The sequence below is a fragment of the Peromyscus maniculatus genome, chromosome 16 (assembly GCF_049852395.1).
Source record: "Peromyscus maniculatus bairdii isolate BWxNUB_F1_BW_parent chromosome 16, HU_Pman_BW_mat_3.1, whole genome shotgun sequence".
Lineage (NCBI taxonomy): Eukaryota > Metazoa > Chordata > Mammalia > Rodentia > Cricetidae > Peromyscus > Peromyscus maniculatus.
Genome location: NC_134867.1, coordinates 57,847,614 through 57,875,493, shown reverse-complemented (window position 1 = coordinate 57,875,493; position 27,880 = coordinate 57,847,614). Strand labels below are relative to the sequence as shown.

Sequence of the window (27,880 nt, the reverse complement as noted above, 5' to 3'; positions counted from 1 at the left end):
TCATATTCTGAAATAAAGGCTCCCCATTTCCAGGAGCAAGACACACGCTTCACATCACCCCAAATCTAGCCCAGATTTTTTTTTTCTAGCTTTTTTTTTCCTGTTTAATCTCTCTTGATCTTCTCTTAGGCTCATTCTTCTCAGCCCTCACCGGTACAGCTGACATTACCACCAAGGTCTTCAGCCGCCCCCCCCCCCCCCCGCGTGTGTTTTCCCCATTAGGGGACATGGAGCCACACTGTAAGATGATTATATTGTCCAATTTCTAGGACTGGCCTCTCCATGAAGAATTACTTGGCCACAGTGCATAGGCTGCAAGCAGTCCTTGTTGGCTTTCTTGTGTGTGCATGTGCATGTGCATGTGTATGCACGGATGGGTGTATATGTGTATGCATGCGTGTGTGTGCATGTGGGTGTGTGTACATGTTTCAGACATGTTTGTGTGTACACAGGGGGTGGAGGCCAGAGACTGACAGTGTCTTCTTCAGTCACTCTAATTTGGGGGAGGGACGGGGTCTCTGGCTGACCCTAGAGCTCACCAATTGGCTAGGCTGGCTAGTCAGTATGCCCCTGTCTCTGCCTTCCTAGGGCTGGGGTTATAAGAATGCACCACTATGCCTGGCTTTTCAGATGGGTGCACGGGATCAAACTCAGGTCCTCAGGCTGGTGCGGTCAGGACTTGCCAGCTGAGCCCCAGCAGTACTTCCCGCCTTCATTTTCAGGATTTTGGTGCTTTCTCAGGTGTATGCAACTCTCCCACATTCCACCCGGCGACAGGTCTCTTGAGTCTTCTATTGCAGTTTTTAATTACTATTACTTATGTGTATAGGAGCTCTGCCTGCACGTACATCCGTGTACCCACGTGTGCACGGTGTCTGCAGAGCCCAGAAGAGGGAGTCAGATCCCCTGGAACTGGAGCTACAGACAGCAGACAGTGGTGACCCACCATGTCAATGCTGGGAATTGAATTCAGGTCCTCTGGAGGAGCAGCCAGTGTTCTGAACTGCTGAGGCATTTCCCGCCCCAGTTTTTTATTTACCTAAGACAGGGACAAACTTAAATGGGTGAACTGGTGGTGACTGATTTCTCAACTAAACAGTCGGAACATCTTCATTAAATGAGTTTTGGGGCTTTTGTTGTTGTTGTTGTTTTGAGACAGGGTTTCTCTGTGTAGTTTTGGTGCCTGTCCTGGATCTTGTTCTGTAGACCAGGCTGGCCTCAAAGTCACAGAGATCCACCTGGTTCTGCCTCAAGTGCTGGGATTAAAGGTGTGCACCACCACCGCCCGGCTATGATGAGATTTTTTTAACACCACATACATGAGAAGCGTTCTGTGAGCATTCTGCAGTTTCATTACGGGTCTTAACCTGAGAGTGTCCAGTCACAGGACGGATGGTGCTACCATAGGATGGACCGGGAGTTAGAGGACCTCCTGCTCACATCCAGCCATGATTACATATGCAGATCATTTGCCACCAGTTTACTCTCTTTTTCCTTTTCTAAGAACTCCACCTTTCTGTTTGCATTCGTGGGCCGTTACCAGAGACGGCACCAAAATCTTGCCATGTGCCTGTAAAGGAAAATGAGTCTTTTTTTTTTTTTTTTCCTAGAAGGAGAAAGGTGCATCCAAATTGTCTGAACTTGCTTTGGAGTTGCTTAAGGCACAGGTGCTGTAGAGACAGGGCCCTGAGAGTCAGCCCTGTGACAGACGACTTCTGCCTGCTCTGTCAGGGCCTCTCCTAAGACAGTGACAACCCAGCCTGAGGGAGGAAGTCACACGCTCATGCACACGCTGCTAGCTGTGCTACAGTGCAGGATCCCGCTCTACTTGGAGCTCAGATGAGGGTGTCGAGCACAGAGGACTAGGCCCTTGACCGGCATTGATCACAGAGGGGTTTGTGAGGTCATAATCTGCAAGGCTGGTCCTCTCCAGGCAGACCTGTGGCTGGGTGGTCATGCCTTTGCTATTGTCCTTAAGGTTCCCAAGAGATTTTCTGTTTATAAGATGCATCTGTATCAATCGAACAGACTCCAGGAAGGTGACCCTTTGAGGTGTGAGTCATGTGGTTGTTAATTCTGCAGGGAAGCCTGGCTGCCTGCGGATCTGTAGACAAGGAAGAAGACTCCAATGAACACATCAGTCTAGAGGTTCTGGAAGTGTGGCCTCCAGATCTGGGACTTGTTAGAGAGGCAGACTTCTCCCTGACAGCCCCCAACCCTTCTCCTCCCCACCACACGCACATACACACGTGGAGCTGGAAGGCAACCTCGGCTGTCGTTTCTCAGGCTTAGCCATTCACTTTAGTGTTTTAGATAGGATCTTAAATTTACCAAGCAGTCTGGGCAGGTGGACTGTCTGTCTCTGTCTTCTCAGTTCTGGGATTACAAGCATTCACCACCATGCCTACCTTGGGGGAAAAATGTGGCTGCTTGTGTGCACATATGGCATGTGTATGTGTACCATATGCATGCAGTACCTCTGAAGGCCAGAAGAGGGTATCGGATCATCAAGAACTGGAATTACATAGGTTGCTGTGAGCCACCACCTAGTTTCTGGGCAGTGACCCTGGGTCTGCTGAAAAGCAGGTAGTGTTCCTAACTGCTGAGCCATCTCTTTAGCCCCAGATGCCCAGATTTTTATACACAGGTTCTGGGGAATTAAACTCGGATACTCACTCCTGCCAGTCAAGCACTTTACCAACTGAGACATCACCCCAGCCTGTGATCTGTGTCTAACCAGGCCTCTGGGTGATTCTGTCTTATACATAGGTTTAGAACCGCTGATCTAGTCAAACGGCCCGGAATTTAACCATATTAATGAGCAATAACGCTGAGTTTGCTTAGCTACATAGACGGTCCCATTGTTTGCAACTTTATCATATCAGAAGAACGACACAAACAGAAGAAACTTGTCAAGGGTACAACTGGCTATCATCTCAGTGTCTACTACCCAGCAAACACTCAATAAACAAGGGTTGAATGAGTGAGTGGACCACTGCATGAATGAAGGAAACAAATGGTGAACTTAGACCATTCTTCCTCCCCCAGCCTGAAGCTAATGAAGCAAGTGGTCCCATTGGCTATTATCTCCTGTAATTAAAAGAACCGCATTAGCTGCCTCAGGATGCAGCAGATGTCTTGGAGTTGGAGGAATGAACACTACCAGTGACTCGGGGTCTGCAGAAACATCTGCTCTCCCATGCACCAGTGTCTACGCTCGACAACTCTGCCCTTGAAGCTGGATTGTTGTCTTGATACAAAACCTGACTTCAGAGGGCAATGGAAGGACACATCTGAGCGGGGGGTGGGGTGGGGGGGGGTGGGGGGGTGTCTTCAAGTCCAGTGACATGCCTGTGTACCATACCAAAGCACCACCTCTCCCCATGCCTGACCCCTGGGTTGAATGCAAGAGTCTGGCTTAAAACTCAGGAACACCAAGCGTTGAAAGATGGACAGTGACGGCACTGTCTGCTCACCCTCTGTGTGGTCCTCATCTTACCCTCAAGGATCAACCCCACAACAAAAATCGTTCCTCCCGGAGTTTCCTTCAAGTAATCCAAAACAAGGCAGATAAGTATGAGAGATATGGATAACTAGCTAGTGAAAAATCTTGATGCAGATTGGGCATGGTGGTGCATGCCTTTAATCCCTGGAGTACTGGAGGCCGAGGCAGGTGGATCTCTGTGAGTTTGAAGGCAGCCTGGCCTACAGAGTGAGTTCCAGGACATGCAGTGGCCACTAGTCATATGTGTCTATTCTACTAGACACTTAAAATGTGGCTGGTCCAAAATGAAATGTCTTGTAAATATGCATCTGATTTTGAAGACTCAGTAAAAAGAGAAAGAGAATAAAGTATTACATTAGTGTTTTTAATATTAAATACACAGTGGAGTGATATTTTGGATGTAAATAAAATATTAAAATTAACTTTGTTCATTACCTAAATTTTTTTTTAAAAAAAACAAATCTCAGTATGAAGAAATAGGCAATGGGTCACATGGCTTGATTCTATCTCTAGAGAGAGCACACTGCTCTATACACTGCACGTGTGTGGTGTGTAAGTGTTGGGAGAGCCACAGAGTTGGTTGTTTGGTCTGTTGGCTTCTATTGAGTGTAAAAAACAACCTCCAAGACCTGTTGAACTTCATGTTTCTATCCTTAAATGGGAACAATTTTTTTTTAAATGTATATATTCCAGGTGTGGTGGTTTAAAAGAACATGGTCTCCATAGGAAGTGGCGCTTTTTAGGAGGTAGAGCCTTGTGGGAGGAAGTGTGTCACTGTGGGGGCGGGCTTTGAGGTCTCATATGCTCAAGCTATGCCCAGTGTGGGACATAGTTCACTTCCTGTTGTCTGTGGATCAAGACGTAGAACTCTCAGCTCCTTCTCCAGTACCATGTCTGCTTGTACGTGGCCATGCTTCCTGCCATGAAGATAATGGACTAAAACTCTGAAACTGTAAGCCAGACACGATTAATGTTTTCCTTTATAAGAATTGCCATGGTCATGGTGTCTCTACACAGCAGTAGAAACCTTACTGAGATGCCAGGGCTGGAGATATTTCAGACAATAAATTAATGAGCGCACACACACTGGGGCTAGATTTTAATCTACAGAACCCATGTAAACAAACTGGCACAGTTCTGCTCACTTGTAATCCCAGCACTGTGGAGGCAGAGACAGGCAGACCCCTGGGCTTTGATGGAGAGCTGAGGAGGCAAGCTCCAGGCCAAGTGAGAGAGCCTGTCATGAAAAATAGGTGGGTAGATCCTGAGGAACCACACTCAAGGCTGACCTCTAGCTTATACACAGACACACACAGACACACACACAGACACAGACACACACACAAGTGTGCACTAGCACACACATAAAAAATACATGCATCCACCAACAAGGAGAAGTACACACTCTAAACTATAATAGCATGTAACTTGGCATGCATCTGCTTGGATTTCCTTCTAGAGAGTGGTCACATATAGCTTTCATTAACAGTCTTCCCTTATGTTGGTCTATGTGAGCTCAAAGCCTTTCATTGGTGCTTTGGAAGATAAGTCTGGAGAAAAGAAAACTGAGGAATCTTTTTCCTTAGCCCTTGTAGGATGGCTCATTGTATTCCCAGATCCCATCACTTTGAGCCCCACTGTCCCCTCTCTGGGTAGCCTCTTGCCTCTGAGTGTGGGACGAAGTGATTCCCAGGGTGCTCACATCCAGCTGCGGATCATACATTGGACACTAGCACTCACGTGCTCAGGAGACAATGCTTAAGCCCAGAACTCATCTATCCAAAGTGGAGTTCATCTGTAAGCTGTCAGGACCCCACCTAAGGGGCATCAGCCCTCCTCTCCAGGACACGACTCCAGAGAAGAGAGGACAGAGGTCCCTGGGGAAGTGAGTGGAGCATTGGTTCAGTTTAGAGTTTAATGAGTGTGGCAGAGATTTGGTGAGGGCAGAACTGATGTGGACCCCACAGACAACACCTCACGGATTTAGAGTTGTTGGTAAGGAGTGACTCCGGAGTATGTGAGCACTTGAGCGGCATAAGGGCATCTGTGGGTGGGGATGAGGATCCTTGTCCAAACCGTAGCCAGCTCTTTTCAATGCTCTTCTCAACTAGGTCCTAACAGCTGGCCTGACTGGCGCTAGCGTCCTGACAGGCTGGGTTAGTCAGGATGCCCCCTCTACCTCGATCTTTTTTTCCTACCTGATGACTCCAACTCTGCTCCTCAGACAGGAATTGCCACTTTTCTTCAGTGTGAGTGGAATGAAGCCCCGAAGTCTCCTCCCCGCTGCAAACCACACCGAGTCTCTCTTTCCTCTCCTTATTTTGAGTGAAGCTGGCCTCAGAGTTTCAACAATGCCCTGAGGTGTTTGCTTGGATGATAACAGAAACATCAGGGAGAGGTGAGCATTTTGCCTGGTTAAGTCGGGGCCCACCTCTCCATCCACAAAGCCATGGGTGCTCATTAGGAGACACTGCATGGGGGAGGGGGGCAGCTCCCTGTTTGTTAGGACCCCAGGCTTCTCTGGTCGATGCCTCGGTTTCTCTGTGACAAGTGTTTAGTACTTCTTTCTACCATGCTGAACCTACCTTCTTCAAACAGACAGGCAGACAGATGTACGCACGCACACACGCACGCACACACACATGCACACACACGCCACGTCATCTTCACACCCACTTGCCTTGATCCACTCCCTCTGTCCTCACAGATGCCGTGACTTCCTATTTTATTCCCAAGCTGCCAGGCACAATACTTCTGCATGTGGGACGGAAAAGCCTTGCTTTCCAGCACAAAGAGCCTGCTCGCTCTGCTGACCAGGTTTCCGAAGGGCGTTGCGCCCTGAAGAGCCAAGCCTCATCTCTCTCCTCACTCCTGCGCACCAGCAATCACAGCATTGTTCCAGGGCATCTTTGCCCACCATGCTGCCCTGCTGATTTCTCGGTAAATCTTATCTTTGGCTTCCCAAGAAAGCCTCCCTGACTGACTCGGTCCTCCACCCAGAAAGGCTATTGTTTTTCCTACCTTGCCTTTTCCTCTCAACCATGCTGGTTAAAAAACTAACGACAGTAATATCTAGTGAGTCATTTAAATATCTCACCTCTTTTACAGAACCTTATTTGTTTATTTGTTGGATTTACATGATTTACATGGATTTACATGTGCATGCAGCTCTGCATTTTAAAATGAGCAGAAGACAGAGTTCTCTGTGTGTGAGCAGCTGAAAGGCTGAGTGACATGAAGTGTGTCGGTTCCAGATTTTCAGTTAAGCCAAGGAGATAGGGTTGACTTTAGAACAATTGTGCCAGAGTGGGTCTTTGCACTTAGTAGGTCTACCTAGCAGACAACGAAATCGAGGCTCAAGGAAATCAACACACTTCTCAAAGTTACAGAGTAGGATTCAGGAACAGTCAATTTGTCTACAGATCTCCTGCTCAGGATCAAGCATTTTGCTAATAAAAATAAACAGACTTGGGGATCCATACAGCACTAACCAAAGACAAGGCAAGTGTTACTGTGATTATGCGTGTAAGATGTATGTAAGTGTTCATGTGGCTGTGCACAAGGTGTACAGATGAAGGCCAGAGTTCATGGTGGGCGCCTGCCTCAATTGTTCTCCACTTTCTTTTTAGTTAGGGTCTCTCACTGAACCTAGCCTTCACTGATTGGCTAGACAGGCTAGCCAATGAGCATCAGGGATCTGCCTGCCCTGCCTCCCTCTCTGCGCAGTGCTGGTGTTATAGGCTTGCATTGCTGCAGTACCCAGCTCCTTAGGCGGGTGCTGGGGATCCGAACTCAGGCCCTCGCGCTTGCGTGGCCGGCACTTTTCCAACCGAGCCATCTCAAGGATAGAGAACATGCGGCTGTTTCCCAGCACTGCAGGCAGGGAGGTTCATCAGGGCCAAATTCTCACTGGCGTTAGCTGGACTCCTGAAAACACTCTGTCCTGAGGTTTTAGATGGAGGAGAAGATTCTGACAGATGCAAAGGAAGGTGGATAGGGGCAATTGGAGGGTTGTGTTTCCCAGAGTTCCAATGACTCACTGGCCACCTTGGTAAACTTCATGCAGATTCTGCCTGAGAAGTGGGTCGGGCCTGAGACTGCAGTCTCATAGCTCCTGGCTGACTCGGATGATGCTCGCCCTACCCTCCACCCCACTGTGTATAGTAGTGAGTGCTAGTTTGTTTCTGAGGCAAGGGAGTCAACGGAGAGGAATGCAACATTTAGCTTTGGTGCCAGCTTTGGTGCATGGGGTCCTCTGTGAGCAGGAGGCTCAACTGACTCATTCACACACTGAAAGAGCTGTCCAGGACGGGACATGGGACATCCACGACAGTGGGAGTGTTCTACAACTCAGACTAGAACCCCTGATGGGAGGGGACAGGCACAGAAAGAACTGTCACCACAGGGAACTCTGGACTCCTCAGCCTTCCTAGTGCCCCAGGCTGGCGGGTGGGCCTTGGACTCCCACTGGCATACTCCAGACCGCTTGCCGACTGACCATGCTCTTGAGCCACGTGTGGTCCCCTCTGTCCCTTCCACACCACATATGTGGTCATCTTTCTCGGCTTACATCATGGCTCCCTCTATTCCACGAGCACGCATTCCCCACCCTGACTATTGTATTATTCTTTCCCCATTTCCTGGCTCTGTGGATGAGAACGGGTTAGGTTTATAGCACACTTCTGTTGCTCAGCAAAGCCTGTCAGCATTGCTGAGGGACCACACTGGGCCGACTTCACATTACCTGTCAAGATGTGAATTTGGATTAAGACAAAGAGAGCCTCCCCTCATCCAGTATGAACTAATATTGCTTTTACAGAGCAGTTCATCAACTTACCCTAAAAAACACCATCTATACAGAGGTGCCTGTGTGCCAGTGAAATCTCAGCCTCTATTGAGAGAGAGAGAGATTCAGATCAAGGATTGGTGGTCCAGACTTGTAATCTTACTTACTAAGGAGGCTCAGGAAGGAAGATGGAAAGTACAAGGCCAGCCTAGACTACAGAGTGAGTTCAAAGCCAGCCCGAGTAACTCTGTTGAGACTATGTCTCAAGAAAGTAGAAAGACCTAAGGATGTAGCTCAGTGTTTGAGCATTTGGCTAGCATGTGTGAGGACCTAGGTTCAATGCCCAGTCTCACAGCAGAGGATGGAGGAGAGGAGGGAGCAGAGGAGGGAGGGGAAAACGGAGGGGGACAGAAGTGGAGGGGAGCGACAGATATTGATCCTGGATGGGGACTCTGTGACAACTGGAATATCTGTGTAGACTGAGGGGTTTGGACTTTTCAGCTCAGCTCGGTGTGAGAACAAGAGTGACCTCTTGTCTCTTGTCTCATGCCTGGAGGGAAAGACAACTTGTCTTCTGACACAGGAAGTTGTCTGGAGGATGGAGAAGATGGTTGCATAACAAGGATGCATTAAAGAGATGAGTGGCCAGATGGTTTTCTGCAGCAAGCCGGAGAAGTCTCCACTCTGCGCACTCACTACACAGAACAGCCTTCGGAATAAGCAGACACGCCTGCACCAGACTCGGAGTTCAAGTCCAGCTTTGCCTCTGTCCCATGGGAAGAAGAGGAAATGAGGCAGGCTTCCTTCCACACATGCCCTGGGTGGAAACCACACAGCCTTCCAAATCTATGGTAAAACAAAATCCTAGCTCCTTCTTTTCTCTAGAACTAGACTCTGAAAATCTTGTGGCATTTACCCCAAATACCATAATATTGAGCTGTGACATCTGGTTCCCAGTTCTCCTCGGCTGGGATTTACTGAGAGACGATCAAGCATTTTGACACTCTGAGACTCCACCCTACATTCATGTGGGAGACTGGCTGCCTATCCTTCCCTGGCATCTGTACACACTAGATCATTCTAGAATTTCCCCCAAAAAACAGTGAGTTCAGTTTTCCCCTCTCTTCTGTCCAGTGTGCTGTTTCCCTCCAAAGCTTTTGTCTCTCCCAGAAATTATTTCCGATATGATGAACTCCCTGGCTATGTGTGGCTTAAGCTCCATACAAACATGTACCCCGCAGGGACGTCCCCACCACACAACACAGCCAGGATCCTTAGGCAGCTCCCAGAGGGCGACAGGGTTGTCTAGTCTCCCTTTAGCACTCCATTCTCTGCCCACTCAGCACAGGGCCTTAGGAGCCCCAAGATGCCCCAGAACCTATGACCGAATTGTGGCTCAGGAGACAGGAAAGCTGGGTGATGCTGCCAGTCTGTGGGGAGAGAGAATTCAGTTCAGGGGAAGGAAAGTCCTACCTGCTTGAACAAACCCAGAAATGTCCCATTTAAGCCCTGGCTCCTTGGGTTCAAGATGGAGGCAGGATTTGAAAGCAGCTAAGAGTGTAGGGAGTGACGTCTTATGGACCTGCACTGGCCTCACAGCTCAAGTCACTTTCTTGTCCTCACACATAAAGTAGGGACGTTACTGTCATCTGGGCATGAGAGGGGAGGGTGCTGCATGAGCTGAGAGGCTATGTGGGAAAACCCAGCTTGAAGGCTACCCAAGAGAAGCATCCAATCAAAAAGGTACAAGAACATCGTCTTGCCTGTTCGTCAGGGTTAGCAAGCCAACTGCACAAAGACACAGGACGAGCACAAAGAATGTTCTAATTGCTGGGCCCAGATAAATGCTTGAGCTGGTGCATAGAAGAGACCATCCAAGAGCTCTCTAGCTGGTATCCAGGGGGCCCTGGCAAGAACTGGGCAGAGAGAATCAGGAAGGGAGAAGGAACCTCACAGACTCTGGACAGAGCTCTGGGACCTGTCAAACGTTTAGGGGATGCTGAAATGATAACTGTAGACAGGAACTACAGGAAAGATGAATTGTGGGGACTTGGGAGGTCACTAGAAAGGTAAGACCTGAGGGGATAGCAAAAAAAAAGAAAAAAGTTGCTTTCTAAGAATTGGTGAAAGATCATCAAAATAGCTACCCATGACCTCTGCCATGTGGAGCTACCAATTTGTGTCTCGCTAACAAAAATAACTGGTATGTAGTACACAGAGCGCCAGCATATGGTGTGGAGGATTTCATCGCAGATCAATCACAGCCAATGTAGCAGTTATTAAGCAAATAAATAAATACGTAAACGAAGCGAGCATATTTTAGGCCATTTTTTTTTTCGGCAGATATTATCAACAGATCCAAGCAGCCCCATGGGAAACTAACAGTGGCTGAAAGAGCGCCAAAGCACCCCTAAGTCACGTGATCAAAAATGAAGTCACCGATAAAGTTTGTCTCTGTCGAAACAGCCGTTCTGGGGCTGGGGTTATGGCTCAGTGGGTCAAGTACCTGCCATACAAACCTGAGGCCTTGAGTTCAGATCCCCAACACCTGTGTAAAAAGCTCAGCACAGTCATAGAGCTGACAGACACGGGCTGAGTGAGGGCTTCTACTCTCGGGAGACACACACACGGGTCGGTCATTACAAAAGTATTTGGCCAGCACTGTGCTAGTAAACCGACTTCCTAAAACCAAACAAACCAAAAACTAGGGGGCGGGGCGGGGTGGGACGGGGCGGGGCGGGGCGGGGCGGGGCGGGGCAGAGAAGGCCAGTCAGGGCGGCGCACGGTCCACACAATGCACGCGGAGGTGCATGTCTGCAACTCTGGTACAGGGAAAGTGAACTTTGGCTTCAGTGAGAGACCTTGATTCAAAAAATAAGGAGGGAGATATCCTCTGAGCTACACACACACACACACACACACACACACACACACACGCACGCACGCACGCACACACACACACACACACGCACACGCACGCACGCACACTTAAAAAAAAAGAAGTAATTCTGAAAGGAGATTTACGATGGGTATTTCATAGTATTAAAGAGCCTTCATAAAAACTTAGTTTCAAATTTTATGCAGAAAAGACATTACTACAATAAAAGAACTTTAGTCGAAGTAATAAAAATGAAAATGGAAAACATTAGAAACAGCTCAATGGTAATAGAGAAAATTGGCTAACGTCTTGAATTGGCAAACAGTGCTCCCAGAAACATCCTGCCCGGGTGCTGGGGATTGAATCCAAAGTCTTGTAGATGATAGAGAGCATCTTGTCGTTGGGTACATCCCTAGACCATAAATTAATTTCTTTAGCAAAATCCATTGGTGTCCCTAAATTCCAGAGGAAATGTTTCTGTTCTTAAACACAGACTAACAATGTCACTGGAGAACAATTCCACCAAGCCAAACTTGTGGCCAGCCCTTTCAATGGCCCTGGGAAAATCACGGGGGTAGCTCACCCAGGAGGGTATGGAGCTGGGCTGCTGGCCTGCTGGAGCTTCCCGCTTTAGGGTGGTGCTGGACTTCCTAACACATTCACCTATAGAAATAAAACTTGATGGATGGGCTGGTCAAACGAGGGAGGAGATTTGGAAGGAGGAAAAAGAAAAATGGCAGAGGGAGAGAAGTGGAGATGGAGACTAGACTTGGGTATGTGAATACAGGTGGCCCAGGGAGGCAGTGAGAGGTACAGAGTGGATCCCCTCAGTGGATCACCCCCTTCCATCTTCTCCTCATACCCAGAACATCCTACCCTAGGTAAACACCCTCCCATTGAGCTATGTCCCCAGCCCTGTGAATGTATTAAAGCCCACCAGCTTCCTTAGCTCTGATCCCACCGCCTTTCAGCAACGGGTTGACCTCACACTTAATACTTGGGTGGCTGTGCCTTTGGAAGAATTTCTTCATCTTGCTTTGGGAGTCAACAGGCCAGATTCGCAGGGCCTGTCTGTCTCCTACTGTCTGCAAGGATGCTCCTGGTCTTGGCATCTGTGGGACCATGGAGAGGGTGGGCAGAGATATCTCCAGGGAGTGTAGGGCAGAGCTGGGTCTGTGTGGTCCTCTATTTCCACCACAGGAAGGCCTGTCCCTAGTTGAAATCACTTCAGCCCTGAGGTTTGTAGGACAGTGTGTCAGCTGCGGATTGTTTGTTTTCTAATCCCAAATGAGTCACTTGGCATCAGATTGCTCTTGGATGACCTAAAGCTGTGGGGTTTCCAGGGAAGTCTGAAAATGACCTTTACATGACCTTCCCTGGACCCCCTGCTGCTCCTTAATGCCTTTGTTTTGCAACCTAAGTTATTGGGAACATTTTTATGAAGAAGGAATTAAGAGCCCCTGAACAGGCTCTGAAGCCTGAGCACTCTTAGATACCCATGCCTCTGCAGAAGCCTGGGGGTGAGGGTGAGGGTGGGGTGGGGGGGTGGGGGGTGGCTATTCAAATCCTCGGCAAACCTTCAATAAACTACTCATGTGGCAGGCTTTTCTACGCACAGCAGTACTCTAAGCAGGTAATTAGAATTAATAACAATAATAAAGTTTTGAAACCTAAATTTTCATGTTCTTTCTCCAGCCAGATAGCACAAAATAAATATTAAGATTTCATCAAAAACATAATCTTATTTTCCAAAGCCAAGAGTATACAGGAGTCCTGAGCAAGAATCACAGCCATGAGGAAGGAAACCATGTGCCTGAACCCACCCCCCACCCCCGCACCCCCACCCCCGCCAAGCCTGGGGAGGTACAGGGCCCAGCTCTGCCTTTAATCCCCTTGGCATTTTGGATAGCCTTTGTGAGAACTCATGTTTGCAGAAGGTAAAGATACAACTGGCCGGGAAAAGAGGAGAACTTAAAAAACAACAGGTAAATATAACATCATTTACTGAGTGCCAGGGCCCTGGCAAATATCTCACAAGGCCCACGCCATTGCCCCTACTGTGTAGACAAAACACGGAGGAACAAGCTGAGAAAGTGTGCCATCCAGCTAAAAGTTATGTAGCCCGAGAACAGGTGAGCCGAAGTACAAACCCACATCCCAGCAGTTTCTTCTACCCCTCCATACTCTCTTCTCTTTCCCTCACTTCCTCCCCTTTAAAAAAAAAAAAAATCACATTATTGAACTATAATTTACAAACTACAATGGTGACCCATTGAAGTGTACAACCCAATAATTCTTAGTGCATTGATTGCATTGTACAGCCGTCACCATTAGCTAAGTAACCTCATTTTTTTTTTTTTTTTTGTCACATCAGCCCTCCACCTCACTTCAGGTGTAATTAACCTGCAGTCTTACCTGTGTCCCAGGATTTCACTGCTTCTCCTTTCTGTTTCTCAAGATTTGTCCTTTAGCCCTTAGGAAATATACTGAGTCCCACAATATGTAGTCTTGTGCGTGTGGCTTCTTTTGCTTAGCATCATGTTCCTGGTTCATCCACGTAATGGACGGGTAATACATGGCTTTTTAAAATTGGTAATAGGATTCTGTTGTGAGACTTTACAACACGATAGTCATCAACTCACCCACTGATGGACCTGTGAGTTCTGCTCAGGTTTTGATCACCAGGTACAGCAAGTCGGTATGAGGAAATGGATACTTTTATTTTTCTTGGCTATATACTTAAGAGTGGAGTTGCTGGGTCATGTGGTTAACTGTGTTTAGCCTTTTCAAGAATTTTGAAGCGCTGTTTTTCAAAACAGATATCCCATTTCCCATTGCCATCAGCAGTGAGTAAGCATTTCAGGTTTTCCACGTCCTTGTTAACATTTGCCATGATTGGTCATTTTTTTTTTGTTTGTTTTTTTGTTTTCAGAGTCACCCTGGGGGTGGGGGCTGTGGGCTCTTCATGTGGTTTTGATTCACATCCCCCTAACGACAGAAGGGGTTGAGCCTCTTTTTCATGTCCTCCCCAGCTCTCCACAGATGATCTTTGGAAGTCAGCCTGCTATTGATTTTAACGATTCCTCTCGGTCTGTCTGTCTGTCTGTCTCTCCCATCATTAAGGAAAAGCTGTGCCGATGTTGTTGATCTTTTCAGAGACTAACTTCTAGCCTCATTGATTTTCCCCCTGCATTTTCCTCTGTTCTATCCATTGGTTTCCTCTCCAAACTTTACGAACTCCCCTGTCGCTGTTTGCCTTGAGTTTAGTTTGCTCTGCCTTTATAGTTTAAGATAAACACTTGGTCATTGATATTTTTAGTGTTTCACTTGGAATCGAGGCCATCCCTCTGAGGGAAATGGTGGTGTTCCTTGTTCGCCAGGTCCTGGTAGGATTTCCTCACCTCTACCTTCAGCACTGGGGCTGGGGACAGAAGCATGTGGCAAGAATGCCACAGATGCCCAGACTTTACCCAACCTCTCCGAGTCTTTTGGAAATAGCGGCTCCCGACCTGCTGGATTCCAATGACCATTTCTGACATTTTTCTTTTTCTTTTTTTGTTCTGTTTCAATTGGTTTTCTTCCCTCCACAAGAAATCAAGTCTTGTTTGGGCTGATCCATCCCTCAATCTATCTCTCCTAGAGTCTCATGGGGCACAGTTCATTTTAAAAGATACTTAAGCCTCAACACACTGTGCCTCTGGGAATCTGCATGTATAGCAGAGGAATCCAATAGCACCCCCCGATGCACCCCAGACATGCAAGGGAGGCAGGACACCCAGCCCTCATACCGCTGCTCTGGCAGAGGCTCCTGCAGTGGCCCAGAGGGTCACAGCACACGCTGTCTCACCTTCTGTGGGTTTCCATGAGGCAGAAGATTTTCCGGATGCACACTGATTGAAATGGCCCAGACTACAAATCCAGCCTTCTCCTAAAGAGCATTGGCCCTAGCTTTTCCTCTTCTTGGGGATACAAGGAATGGGAGGGGCAAGGGCTCCAGCTCTGGACTTCCTCTTATTGAAGCCCCTCTTTGGGGGGTACACTCTCCTTGTTTGTAAAAGAGAGCAAGAATAACTTTATCTTCGCAGAGTTACTTAGACGTGAGAAAACCTCCGTGACTGTCACTACCATCCTTGAAAATGACTGAAGTCCTGTAACATAGAAGGCTTGCAGCGTGTCCCAAGACACAGCGGCTGGAGAAGAGATGCTCTTCCCTCCGCCACTTCTTTCTCTCTCCTTCTCAACCTCAGAAAACAAGTTGGTTGCAGAACCACCGCTGACACCACGGTCTCCCAGCAGCGAAGACTGCCCTCTTCCACGTGGCCGGGATGAAGGAAGGAGCAAAGGCTGGGAGAAGGACACAGCCCTGCTTTGTCCTCGGGGAATGTAAGAGCATTTCCAGCCCTGGCCTCACCTGTACCTGGCTGTGCCATGGCAAAGGGGCATCTCTGCAGCTTGAGCGGAGGCTGCGGAGGGTACCAGGGGAGAAATCCCTGCTGGGTGGCTTTTCCAGGCCTATTCTATATGATCACTTTGAGTCAACACAGGCCGACTGCCATCGTAACCAGATTTATCCGTGTGCCCCAGCAAAGCCACACAGCCACGAGACACAGCATTGAGAGCATTTACTCTCAAGAAAAGGTTCAGACTTTGAAAGGGTGCTGTGATAGACATTAGGATGCCGTGAATTCTAGCTTCAGGCTTTAATTTCTAAGGACAACAAAGCTGTGCATTGCAGCATACACCCCTGGTCCGTATCGCTGTGGTGTGTAAGGAAAGAAACCCCAGACCCTAGGCTGGATAAATAAGGCAGTCTAAGATGTAACTTTGCCTTGCATGGTGGCTTAATATTGATCATCAACTTAACAGGACCTAGAACCAGCCGGAAGACAAGCCTCTGGGACTGTCTGTGACAGTGGTTCTCAGCCTTCCTAACGCTGCCACCTTTAATACAGTTCCCTGTGTGGTGGTGACCCCCAACCATAAAATTATTTTCATTGCTACTTCACAACTGTAATTTTGCTACTGTTATGAATCGTACTGTAAATAGCTGTGTTCCCCAATGGTCTTAGGCAACCCCTGTGAAAGGGTCATTTGACCCCAAGGGGGTCGTGACCCACAGGTTGAGAATCACTGGTCTAACAAGGCAGCTTCTTGAGTAGATAGATTAATTGTGGTGGATAGAGCCACCTTACCACTGTGTGGTGCTGTTCTGTGGGCTGGGGATTAGGACTGAACCAATAGGGGAAAGTGGGTTGGACCCCAGTATTCATGTCTCTGTTTCCTGATAGCAGTAGATACAATATGACCAGTTGCCTTGGGCTCCTCCACCATGATTTCCCTACCAGGAGGGATGCACCCTCCAACAGTGAACCAATACAAACCCATCTTTCTTTAAATCCCTTTGCCTGATGTTTTGTTGCAACAATGAGAAGAGTAACTAATATACTTAGCTTTTATTATGGAAATTAGGGAAGCCGCCATGACCCCAGAGAACAAGAGAAACAGTTTCAACTACTGGGGTTCTGGACCAGAGCAGAATCCGATGCTTGAGTTTCAAAGAACCGTGTGGAAACCTTGCTCCCTGGAGGGCCTTCTTGCATGCTGCCACAGCCCCTGCCTCAGCTCTGCAGCGCCCCCAGTCTTACCTCGACCACTTCTCATCCCAACCTTCTACTCGGGTCATCTCTTACGGCCTCCTTCCTTCCCGGTCACTCTTCATGCCAGCCAGCGCCCTGCCCTCTGCACGAACACCCCCGCCTGTCCCCCACTTTGGAGCCGGCACTGGTGGGGAGTGACCACAGGCTAAAAGCAGAGCTTCAGCGTTACCTATTTGCCTTTCCAGATCAGCGGCTTCATCAGGAGTGGCTCGAGGGAGGACTCCCGGATCACTGAAGCTGGTCCGAAGCAGAGTCCCCATCACAAAGAAGAACAGGATGCCACCGACCACAGGGATGGCGGGGGTGATGTTCACCGCGAGGTATGGACAGCTGCCAGCAGATTGCCGAGAGAGAAAGAAGAAAGGGATTACAGTGTTAGGATCCGCAGTCACAGTTCCGACCTTCCAAGAAGCAACATCATCACTTCGCTGAGTGAGACTGATTTCTATTAAAATCCCTCTGGGCTGGGAAATGTGGCTCCGTGGGAGGCACTTGCCCAGCAACTGTGAGAACCTGAGCTTGGATCCCCAGAATCCATAAAGTAGCACATGTTTGTAATCCCAGAAATCTTAGGGAGAGATGGGAGACTGAGACACAAGTCTTCCCAGAAGCTCAGTAGCCAGCTAACCTGGCATATTCCATCCTGAACTAGTAAAAAGGTCTTCATCTCAGATAAGGTGGGCAGCAAGGGACAAAATCCCAGGTTGTCCTCCAGCCTCCACCTGTGAGATGCGGCATGTGCATACCCATGCTCACATATACATATACCCACACAAGACATCAATTTAAATTTTAAAAAAGAAAATTTAGGCTGGGTGGTAGTCATGCATACCTTTAATTCCAGCACTGGGAAAGGCAGAGGCAGGCAGATCTCTGTGAGTTCGAGGCCAGCCTGGTCTATAGAGCAAGATCCAGGAGAGCCAGGGCTATATACAGAAAAACCAAAAACAACAATAAGAACAACAAGTTTATATCTGGGGTGGTCTGCAGTGCTCTCTGTGACAACCCCCACATTCTGCTGACCAAGACAGTCCACACTCCACAAGAGCGATGCCAGCAGAATGGAAACAATCCTGCTTGTACAATCGATCTAGAATGTCTGTAGCTTGAATAAATACACACGATCCCTTTGCATTGTAAACACTTGTCGGTCTAAAGCCCCCACACATCTCTGGAACCGCAGATGATGGTGTCAGTTTAGGGACAACTCAATCCGACCCACCTGGGTCAAATCACTCGGGAACTTTCTGTCAGCGTAACGTTCGCTTGCAAACACCAAGGGGTCATTTGTCAATATTGTGGGGGCAGTTTGTCCAAAAGAGGGTGACACGCCATAGAAATGAGCTTGCAGCTGGAGTTTCTGAAGAGCAGGGGAGGGGAATCACGGGCTGAGCCACACCGACCCCATGCTTTCCCAGAAAGCACCTGGAGAATCAATTCACGAGTGTAGGCCAGCTGTTGTTATTTTTGTTTTGTTTGCTTTTAAGAGATGGGGGTCTTTCTGCCAGGCGTTGGTGGCGCACGCCTTTAATCCCAGCACTCGGGAGGCAGAGCCAGGTGGATCTCTGTGAGTTCAAGGCCAGCCTGGGCTACAGAGTGAGTTCCAGGAAAGGCGCGAAGTTACACAGAGAAACCCTCGAAAAACCAAAAAGAGAGAGGGAGAGGGAGAGGGAGAGGGAGAGGGAGAGGGAGAGGGAGAGGGAGAGGGAGAGGGAGAGGGAGAGGGAGAGGGAGAGGGAGAGGGAGAGAGAGAGAGAGAGAGAGAGAGAGAGAGAGAGAGAGAGAGAAAGAAAGAGAGAGAGAGTCTTTCTTGGTTCCCCAATCCGGACTTCACACCCTGGACTCAAGTCATCCTCCTGTTTCAGCTTGCCAAGTAGCTGGAACAACAGATGTTTACCACTAGCTGCCCTTAATGCTACAAAATCCTGTTGACTGTGGGTGGGCAGAGGGGCAGGTGCTGTGGGGACTGTGTGAGTCCAGGAGTGACTTTGGCTGACTACAGTTTGTGCTGGGACCTGGCACCTGACCCCTGGCCTCACAGTCGGGTGTGGTGGGGCTGGGTAGGTCCGAGCGTTGGGCTCTCGGCCCTGCTGCCATGGTGTCTTGGCACCACAGAGGTGATGGGAGGTAGAGGGAAGAGTTAGCCTGTCACTCAGTGAAGGATGAGGTCTGCCATGGCTGTCCTTAGTCTCTTGTGGCCACATTAAGTGGTGTCATGGGTGTGGAAGAACCATGGCACCCCAGGGTCACAGTGTCTGGGGTGTGGGTTGGGGTAGAGGAACTCCTAGCTTGTCCTCAAAAGCAGCAGTCCTGGCTGTTCAAGAAAAGAACGGAAGCCAGACATGAAGGAGGTGAGCGCTGCTCAGACATGGGAGGTGGATGGGGGTGTGGCTCCCATCTGTGTACTAGCACCCCACTTTGTACAGTCTCTGGTGGGATGCCCTAGCAGGGGATACTGCTAGGAGTTGTCAAGGGCCACATGACAGGAACCACTTTGCTAAAGGAGCCGAGGCCTTTCAGAATTTTCTGCCGTGAAGAAGCCCAGAGACTCCCCATGACTTTAAGAAGGTGGCGGCATGGTCCCAGATATGAGTTGTAGGGGAACTGATTCCCTGCTGGCCATGTGGATTTGTTTCTAGGAAAGTCACCTGACTAGACATGACACCCAGAGCATTTCCAGTACCTCTGTATAGCTACTCCTACCAACTCTGTTGCAGAAACAGAGTAAAGCAAAATCACCCCACAAAATAATTTGATGTAGAGGGAACTCCAGCTGGGCTGACAGTTGTGATATTTCTTCACAGGATTAGAAAAAAACAAAACAAAACAAAGTGAAACAATAGATCATTGTTCTTCCTGCACCAACTCCAGAAACTCTCACAGAAAGTGGGTTTGGCATGGAGAGTATGAAGATGCAGAGGACTTTGCTTAGTTAAAAAAAATGTAAGAAACATTGACCTCAGAACCTCCTGTGGGTGACTGTACCCCAAAGTTCTTAATCTTCAAAGTGACTGTCCCAAGACTTGGAGACTTTAAGAAACAACTAAGCCCCAAGGACCCTGCTCTTGCCAACTGACTGATGTTTCCAGCAGATGTTCAGTACTTTAAGAGTGTGTTTGCTGTAAAATTGAGTTCAGCCCTTGTAGTGGTGTGGAATATAATGGTCCCCCAAAGGGAGGGGCACTAATGGGAGGTGTGACTATGGTGGAGTAGGTGTGGCCTTACTGGAGGAAGTGTGTCACTGTGAAGGTGGGCTTTGAGATCTCATCTATGCTCAAGTTCTGCCCAGTGTCTCAGACTACTTCCTATTCCCAGTATGTCAAAATGTAAGAACTCTCAGCTCCTTCTCCAGCACCACGTCTGCCTGCATGCTGCCTTGCTTCCTGCCATGATGAAAATGGACTAAACCTCTGAACTGTAACAATTAAATGTTTTCCTTATAAGAGTTGCTATGGTCGTGGTGTCTCTTCGCAACAACAGAAACCCCAACTAAGACAGCCCTCTTCTGAATGCCCTTTATCTTGCCTCTTCCCTTCTGCCATGGGGAGATGTAGCACTTACTAGAAGGAGGCCCCCTGATCTTGGGTTTCCCGGCCTCCAGAACTGTCAGAAATGAATCTATGCTCTTTGCAAATCACTCAGTCTTGAGCATTCTGTAATAGCTTCATGAACTTGACCGGCACACCCCTTTGGAAGAATAGTCACACGTCACAGAAATGCCTCTTCACTTCAGTGGGTACTGCTGGGTGTGAAGGGCATCTGTGCTTCTCTCCAGAGGCTTGCAGCAAAAATTGACACAATTAACACTCTTTAGCAGGCCTCCACCTTCTCCAAAACGTTTGGTTTTGTGATAGTAAGTGCTGGAAAGCTTCAAGTTAAATACTTAAGAAACTAGGGACTCCACAACCAAGCCATCTTGGTTCTTTTATAACCCTGAGCCCGCAGAGAGTGCCCCTCACTTCATACTCTGGTATGCAGATCTACTGAAATGGCCTTCCATTGTCTGGGCCTGGGTTCCAGGGTCTAGCATAGAGTTTATATTTCAACTTGAGACACGAAGATGATTGAGAAGCCTCATCAGAAATGACTGTTTCCCCATTAGATACTTAATACAAAACCACCACCAAAATCTCAGTACTGTATCAAACTCAGACCCCAGAACATCTGTAAAGGGTCCACATGTGTGAGAGGGTATGGTGGATGATACCTTTGGGGGGTGGTTGTCTCGGTTTTTTAGCAACCTAAAGGAGAAAGGGTTTATTTGGCTCACAATTACACGTTGCAGGCAATCATGGTGAGGACATACATGCAGGTGGCAGGAACTTGAAACAATTAGTCATGTTACATTCATAACTAAGAGCAGACAGTGATGAATTAATATAAGATGCTGATAGGAAATATGACCACATTTATGGTGGGTCTTCCCACTTCAATTAATCCAACTAATAAATCCCTCATAGGCAACAGACATACTCTCGGTCAACTTAATCTAGACAATGTCTCCTTGAGTCCCTCTTCCCAATACATTGTGGCAAGTCAGCAGTCAAAACCTGCCACCACACTGGGCATGGTTAGCATGTCCATAAGGCACCTAAATTCAACCATTTCAAGTCCAGACCTCGAACTGTCACCTCAGCTAGGAGTAATAAGATAGAGACTCTGATCTTGGAGCTCATTAAAAGTTTGTGTCATACCATGCAGATGTTGGCTTTGTTTCTCTTATTGCCTTTTAAAAAGCAACCTCCATTGTGTGACACCTTGAAAATGTGCCAGTGTGTGGCCACCGGAAATAAACCATCCATGTTAAATTCAACCGAAGTGAGAAACTCACTGACGTTGGCAGCATGCATCGGTGATGGGAGAGGTCCCTGCTCTTAGGAAATGCACATTGCAGAATATAGGAACAAAGTACAAAGATCTGAGCCGTTTTCAAATAGTTTAGAAAAAGTATGGCATAGGGAGATAAAACGGAATAAATATTTATAGGTGGATTTGAGTAAAAAATGGATATATGTAATTATTCTTACTGCAACTATTCCATGACCTCCAGTTTGCTGAAGCCTGTAAGTCCTTTCTTTCATGTGGAAGCTGAGGAGTTTCCCTTCTGTGTGGCTTCCTCAGGGTTGATAAGGGGAGACTACTCCACAGCTCACTGAACTGCTACTGTGTGTCACATACACATTCTGTAAGCATTTGCCGGGCTCTTTGAGATCTTCCCTGCTCTGAAGCTCTTGGAGATGAGGTCTTTAAGTCAGTACAGCTTTATGAAATAGTGAGTGCTTGGTGATGGCTGTCCTCATTCTCCAGCCTCTGTGTGACCAAGGACAGTGCTAAATTCTCTCGGGGTGTCCCCATATCTTCTTTATCAGTGCTGCAGGATTTGTGCTTCTACACAATGGCATCTATGGTGGAGGGACAACTTCCAACTGAAGTTCAGAAGAAGCTGAGAGCATCTATAGTCCTGGTAACGACAAGCGGTATGGAGACTCTGCCTGTGGATGTATACTGTCAGGAGGAAGGAGATGGGTGGGCAGCTTGCCAACCTGCAGCAACTGGCAGCATTGGTTCAACAGCTAAAGAGCTATGAGCAGCAGAGATTCTCAGTCCAAGCCCAGACCACCTTGGAAACAAACAGCCCCTTCACATTCTGAGCAACAGCACCCTGAGCTCCGGCACTGAGCACCATCTGTGATGCGAAGACTCCACCCCCGAGGGTCTGGATTTCATACAAGATGATGATGCAGCTGCCAGAGACACAAACACCAAATGGAGTCCTATTTCTGTCTCCGGAATTGTGACCTACATAGAGCCCAGGGGCAGCACAGAAAACAGGAGATGGACAGCTTCGTCTTCATAAAGCTCAACTGGAAAGTGATGGGAGGAGGGGAATGAGACTCGGAAAGCATGCGTTTTTTTGGAACATAAAAGAAATTAGCTAATTTGGCACCAGACAAAACAAATGCTAAAAACAATGAGATGCCTTCACAGCGTGGCCCTCCTGTCATGTACAGCAGCATGCACTGTCTGACTCTGATACAATGATTAAATACCTGTGTACAAAGTGTCACTGAGTACGCTGTGGGGAAAGAAAGGCCATCAGGAACAGGTAGAAGAGTGTAGCATTGCCAAAGTATTATAAGGTACTTTTTTAGTCCTATTAGCAATCTTAATAAACATTCAGGGAAATGTGTGTGTGTGTGTGTGTGTGTGTGTGTGTGTGTGTGTGTTGATGCTTATATATGAAAACTGAAACCATCTCTCGAGTGCCATGTTATCTGAGACCATGAAATCAGAGGATTTTTGTGATAAAGTACATAGCCAGAGGCTGGGGAGACAGCGCCTGTATGTGAGGACCTGAGGTTGGATCTCCCCAAATAAAATATAGCAGTAGCACATATCTGTAATTCCAGTGATCCTCAGGTGAGACAGGTGGTAGAGACAGAAGGAATCCCATCCCTGAAGCTCACAGGACAGCAAGGCTGGCATATGATAAGGGACCCTGTCCCCAACAAAGTAGAAGGTGAGAACCAATACTTGAGATTGCCCTTTGATCTCGACATGCACACCATGGATGGCATGCACATGCCGGCACTCATATACACATCTTATATGTATGCAGATAAAATGACTCTATGTAGAGTACCTGTACTCACACACATATACAGCATACTCATAAGAGATAAAAATGATTCTCTTTATAGCCAGGTGTAAAATTATTTTTGCCACTGGCTACTAACATCCTAGAATCAATAATTCTTACATTTCTGTTTAGAGGTTGGCTCAATTGGGGTTGCATTGGACATAAAGATAATTCCTTGGACAAAACCCTTGAGACTAGTTTCTTCAACATTTCAAATATAAAACCTGGATTTCAGTGTTGGGCAGCGAAGTCCCTGCCCTTGCCCCCCAGAAGTCTTTGCGAGATTAACTTTGCTTAAGAGAAACAAAACAATATTAACAAGGTGCACCAGAAGTATTAATTACAACCTTGTGACAAAGAATCTTTTCCATATCAAAACAATTCAGCTCTTAATATTTTACCCGCAGATATACATATCAAAAGTTCCTATTAGCAGGGGGGAGGGAGGGCAGTAGCACACGCCTTTAATCCCAGCACTCGGGAGGCAGAGCCAGGCAGATCTCTGTGAATTTGAGGCCAGCCTGGTCTACAGAGCGAGATCCAGGACAGGCACCAAAACTACACAGGGAAACCCTGTCTCGAAAAACCATAAAAAAAAGTTTCTATTAATAAGAGCTTATGACTCCTAACTAACAAGAAATGGCCTTCTTTGTGATATTTCTGTTTTGTTCTGTGCAGAAAAAAACATCGGCATAGGAACAACTGTCTTCAGTATAGAAAGGGGGGGGGGGTATGTGTTTGTTATTATGCAGGCAGTGAAAGCGGCCTTGCTTCACTGCCTCTAAATTCAAGTACACTTCCATGGTTTAAAAATCACAGAGTAACTTATTGTTTCAAATCTCAGCTCTTCGATCACGATGCATTTCAATAATAAGTAGCTACAGAACAAGGCAGACCATCATGAAATACAATAATAAGAACCAATGACTCACATGTCTGAAGTAATAGCCGAGCAGCATCATGATGGGGATGGAGGCTGCAAGGGATGTGACAAAAATGATCTTTCTTCCTTTTCACATGAGTCACTGTGAAACAAATGTATTTTTCCCCTCACAGGCAGGGACATAAACACTGCTTGTTTTGTGGTTTGCTGTTTAATCACGGTACTTAGAGATGCATCTACCACCATCAGGCAAAGACAGGCACATCACGAGGAGACAGAGAAAAGTGGATTCGGAGCTAACATCCGATCTGTTTTAGATCTCTCTCTCTCTCTCTCTCTCTCTCTCTCTCTCTCTCTCTCTCTCTCTCTCTCTCTCTCTCTCTCTCTGCCCTGAACTGGCCCTTTAACGACATAACGGGGTGCTAATCATGGCGCCCACACACTGTAGATCTAATGAACCAAGGGACCGTTCTGTCATTTCCAGATCACACAGGGGTGCTGAATTAATTGAGGACATGACCTCCATTGACTCACTCTCCGTACACCCTGGCAGCACCAGGAATTGGCAGCATGGTAAAAGCCTGGTGCCATGTGCCAGGGAGAGCTTCCCATGCAGGGCACTGCATGGCGGAGGTGGACCTTTGGAATTCTTTTCTTGCTCTAGACTAAATTCGAAACTTGGTCACTTCTAACCCCGGCTGCCATTGGAAAGCACACCTCCTCCGCTTCCGCTCTGGCGATTCTGTCGGGGCTTTCTTTAGTTTTGCTCTGATTGTGTAGCTCTTCAAACCCGAGACCTCTCAAGCTTGAAGACATCTCATCAAGGGAAAGATGTGACAACAGGGTCATCGCTTGGGAGTTTTATTTCATACAGAAAGAGCTATTTTACATTTCTTGAGACAGCAGTTTAAAAGCCCCATATCACTGTTGCACGTACATTTGAAACTGGGGTATTCTCACACCATTCTTACACTTAGAGTCTGACCCTCCTCAAGCTGCCTGACCCAGTGGTATCAGGGTCTGAGTCTTCCTGCCTGTGTGTTCTGCCCAGGAGGGCTGCCATGAGATGGCACTGTTCAGAGCTCAATTCAGGAACTTCCATCATCCCATTGACCGCATCTTCGACTCCACCCCCTTACTCACTTGCTCCTTGTTACACCTTTGGAGTTTTGAGGCACAGCAGACCTGCCTTTTCTTGGGGTATCCATTTCTGCCTAGTTCTCTGTTTCCCCAGATAACCAGGAATCTCCTCCAAGCCTTTGCTCCAACATTACCTTCCACAGAATCTTCTCTGATTATGCCACTGAGTGAAACTGTAAAACCTAAACTCACAGCCTTGCCCTGGTCAGCACAGCCTTGCACCCGGGGCCCTTTCAGGCTCTTTTTCTCATAGTGCTTGTCCCTGCATGGCTCGCCATCTGTCCCGACTTCCTTATTCTCAGATTCCTCCTGGAAAGCGCTGGGGGCAACAAGGAATTTCCTCTGCTTGGTTCATAGATGTACACAACCCCTGGGCAGAGAATCCAGTCCAGCAGTAGAAACTCCTCCGTAAATATTTGTGAAGGATTCAAGATAGGGTCAGGATGTTTCAATTTTGTTTCAAACACACACATTTTAAATCCTAACTGGGAGAGTATGCCCTTTTAAAATAACTCCACATTCTCAAAGGTCTGAGTGTGATTTGTGTGCCCATGTTCTTTTCTATAGCTTCTTAACTGAAGCACAGATGATTTCTGCAGTGGAAAAATATTAAAAAGAAGCTACATAAATGCTTGCTGGATTAAAAAAAAAAGTAATTGTCAAAATATCACATTATTTCCAGGCTTTTAAGAACTCAACCATCCATAAAGAAAATGCTAGTGATGATGAATATGATCAAAATATATCATACATATGTATGAAATATTCAAAGAATAAATAAAGATACTATATTAAAGAATAAAAATGCATAGTCCCAGGTAGGTCAGAACCTCCAAGGGAGAGGGCTTATGTGAGAAAGTGGCCTAGTCAAACATTCCTGTATTTTGGGGTGTGGAGGACCATCTTTTTGAGCAACCAAAACCAAAGCCATCTTCCATCTCAAAGTCCTATGTTATTTCTTATAGGACGTGACTAGAAGTTATATTTTTTGCTGCCCTTGTTGGTTTCTGCATTTAGCCGGACAGGTGCTGTTATACTTTACCACAAGAGACATGGACAGTTATGCCTGGCATCCTTACTTCCTGGTAGGAAGGAAGAGGGAGAAGACAAGGAGAGAAGAGGAAGGGAGGGGGCAGATGGAAGGAGGGAGGGAAGGAAGCGGGGGAGGTAGTGGAGGGTATGAAGCTCTGACCCACACACACTGGACCAAGACTCTGTTCATTCCCACAAACCCTTGCGGGGAGCTGAGTCTGGGTTCAGGGATGGCAGGGTAGGAAGGGAGGCCTCCAAAGACAGAAGGGACAACAAGTTACCTCAGTCAAGTCTCCCAACACTGGCAGTAATCATGGGGTTGAATCCGCATGAATGCTGACGGTTTCATTGATGAACATTGTTGGGGAGCAAGCTGTTCAACACCGGGACATTTTCAATTCAATGCAAATTAGTTTAATTACTATATGTTCCAGAAAACCCTTTGAGAAGAACAATGACCCCCAGCGTGTGTCAGACTGTGTGAAGCTAATCACCGAGTCCCTTCTGTTCCAAGGTGCACTGGGAACAGCAGGTCCCCACTGTGTTGGGATGTGGCTCAGGGCCCAATGTGGAGCTGTTGATGCCACCTAGGATGTAGCTGTTGCTCACGTGGCCTGGTTCCTCCTCCCACCCAGACTCTGACGTCGGAGCCTTCAGCTTTCAGAAGCCTCACCCCAGGATTTCCACGTATGCCTAGGTGGGTTAAAGTGTCACACATAGCTTTACACACATGTGATGCTTCTGTCAAGGAACATGGCAGCCGTGCCCTCTACCCATGTCCTGCCATGCTCTCCAGGACCGTCATTCTGTACCTGAGACAGTACAAAGTGTCATTCAGTCCTTCATTAATCTCTTCATGCACGTTTACCACACATACTTCATGCCAACATGCTAGAACAAATGTGAGGGAAAGTGAGATCCACGCATGTTCCTCATTCTCAGGTGGCTCATACCCCAAGAGAATAGAAAGATGCTAGGTGTCTCCGTTAGGGTTTCTACTGCTGTGAAGAGACACCATGGCCATGGCAACTCTTATAATTGGGGTTACCTGCCTACAGTTCCAGAGGTTCAGTCTATTATCATCCTGGTGGGGAGCATGGCAGCATGCAGGCAGACGTGGTGCTGGGTACATCTTAATCAGAAGGCAACCAGAAGTGGACTGACTCACTGGGCAAGGCTTGGGCATATATGAGACCTCAACGCCCACCTCCACAGTGACACACTTCCTCCAACAAGGCCATAACTACTCCAACAAGGTCACACCTCCTAATAGTGCCACTTCTTACGAGCTTATGGGCGCCAATTACTTTCAAACTACCACATTCCATTCCCTGGTTCTCACAAGCTTGTAACAATATC

General features: G+C 47.6%; 1 protein-coding gene across 3 annotated transcripts in view; it reads right to left on the bottom strand.

Moving 5' to 3' along the window:
- Zdhhc14 (zDHHC palmitoyltransferase 14) overlaps positions 1 to 27,880 on the bottom strand; it is a 260,775-nt gene that overhangs the window by 90,080 nt on the left and 142,815 nt on the right. For all 3 annotated transcript variants that reach the window (XM_006978060.4, XM_042262366.2, XM_015996765.3), the window contains exon 2: positions 16,996 to 17,156. In XM_006978060.4, coding sequence (XP_006978122.1) covers positions 16,996 to 17,156 — 161 coding nt within the window. The remainder of the gene's footprint in view (positions 1 to 16,995; positions 17,157 to 27,880) is intronic.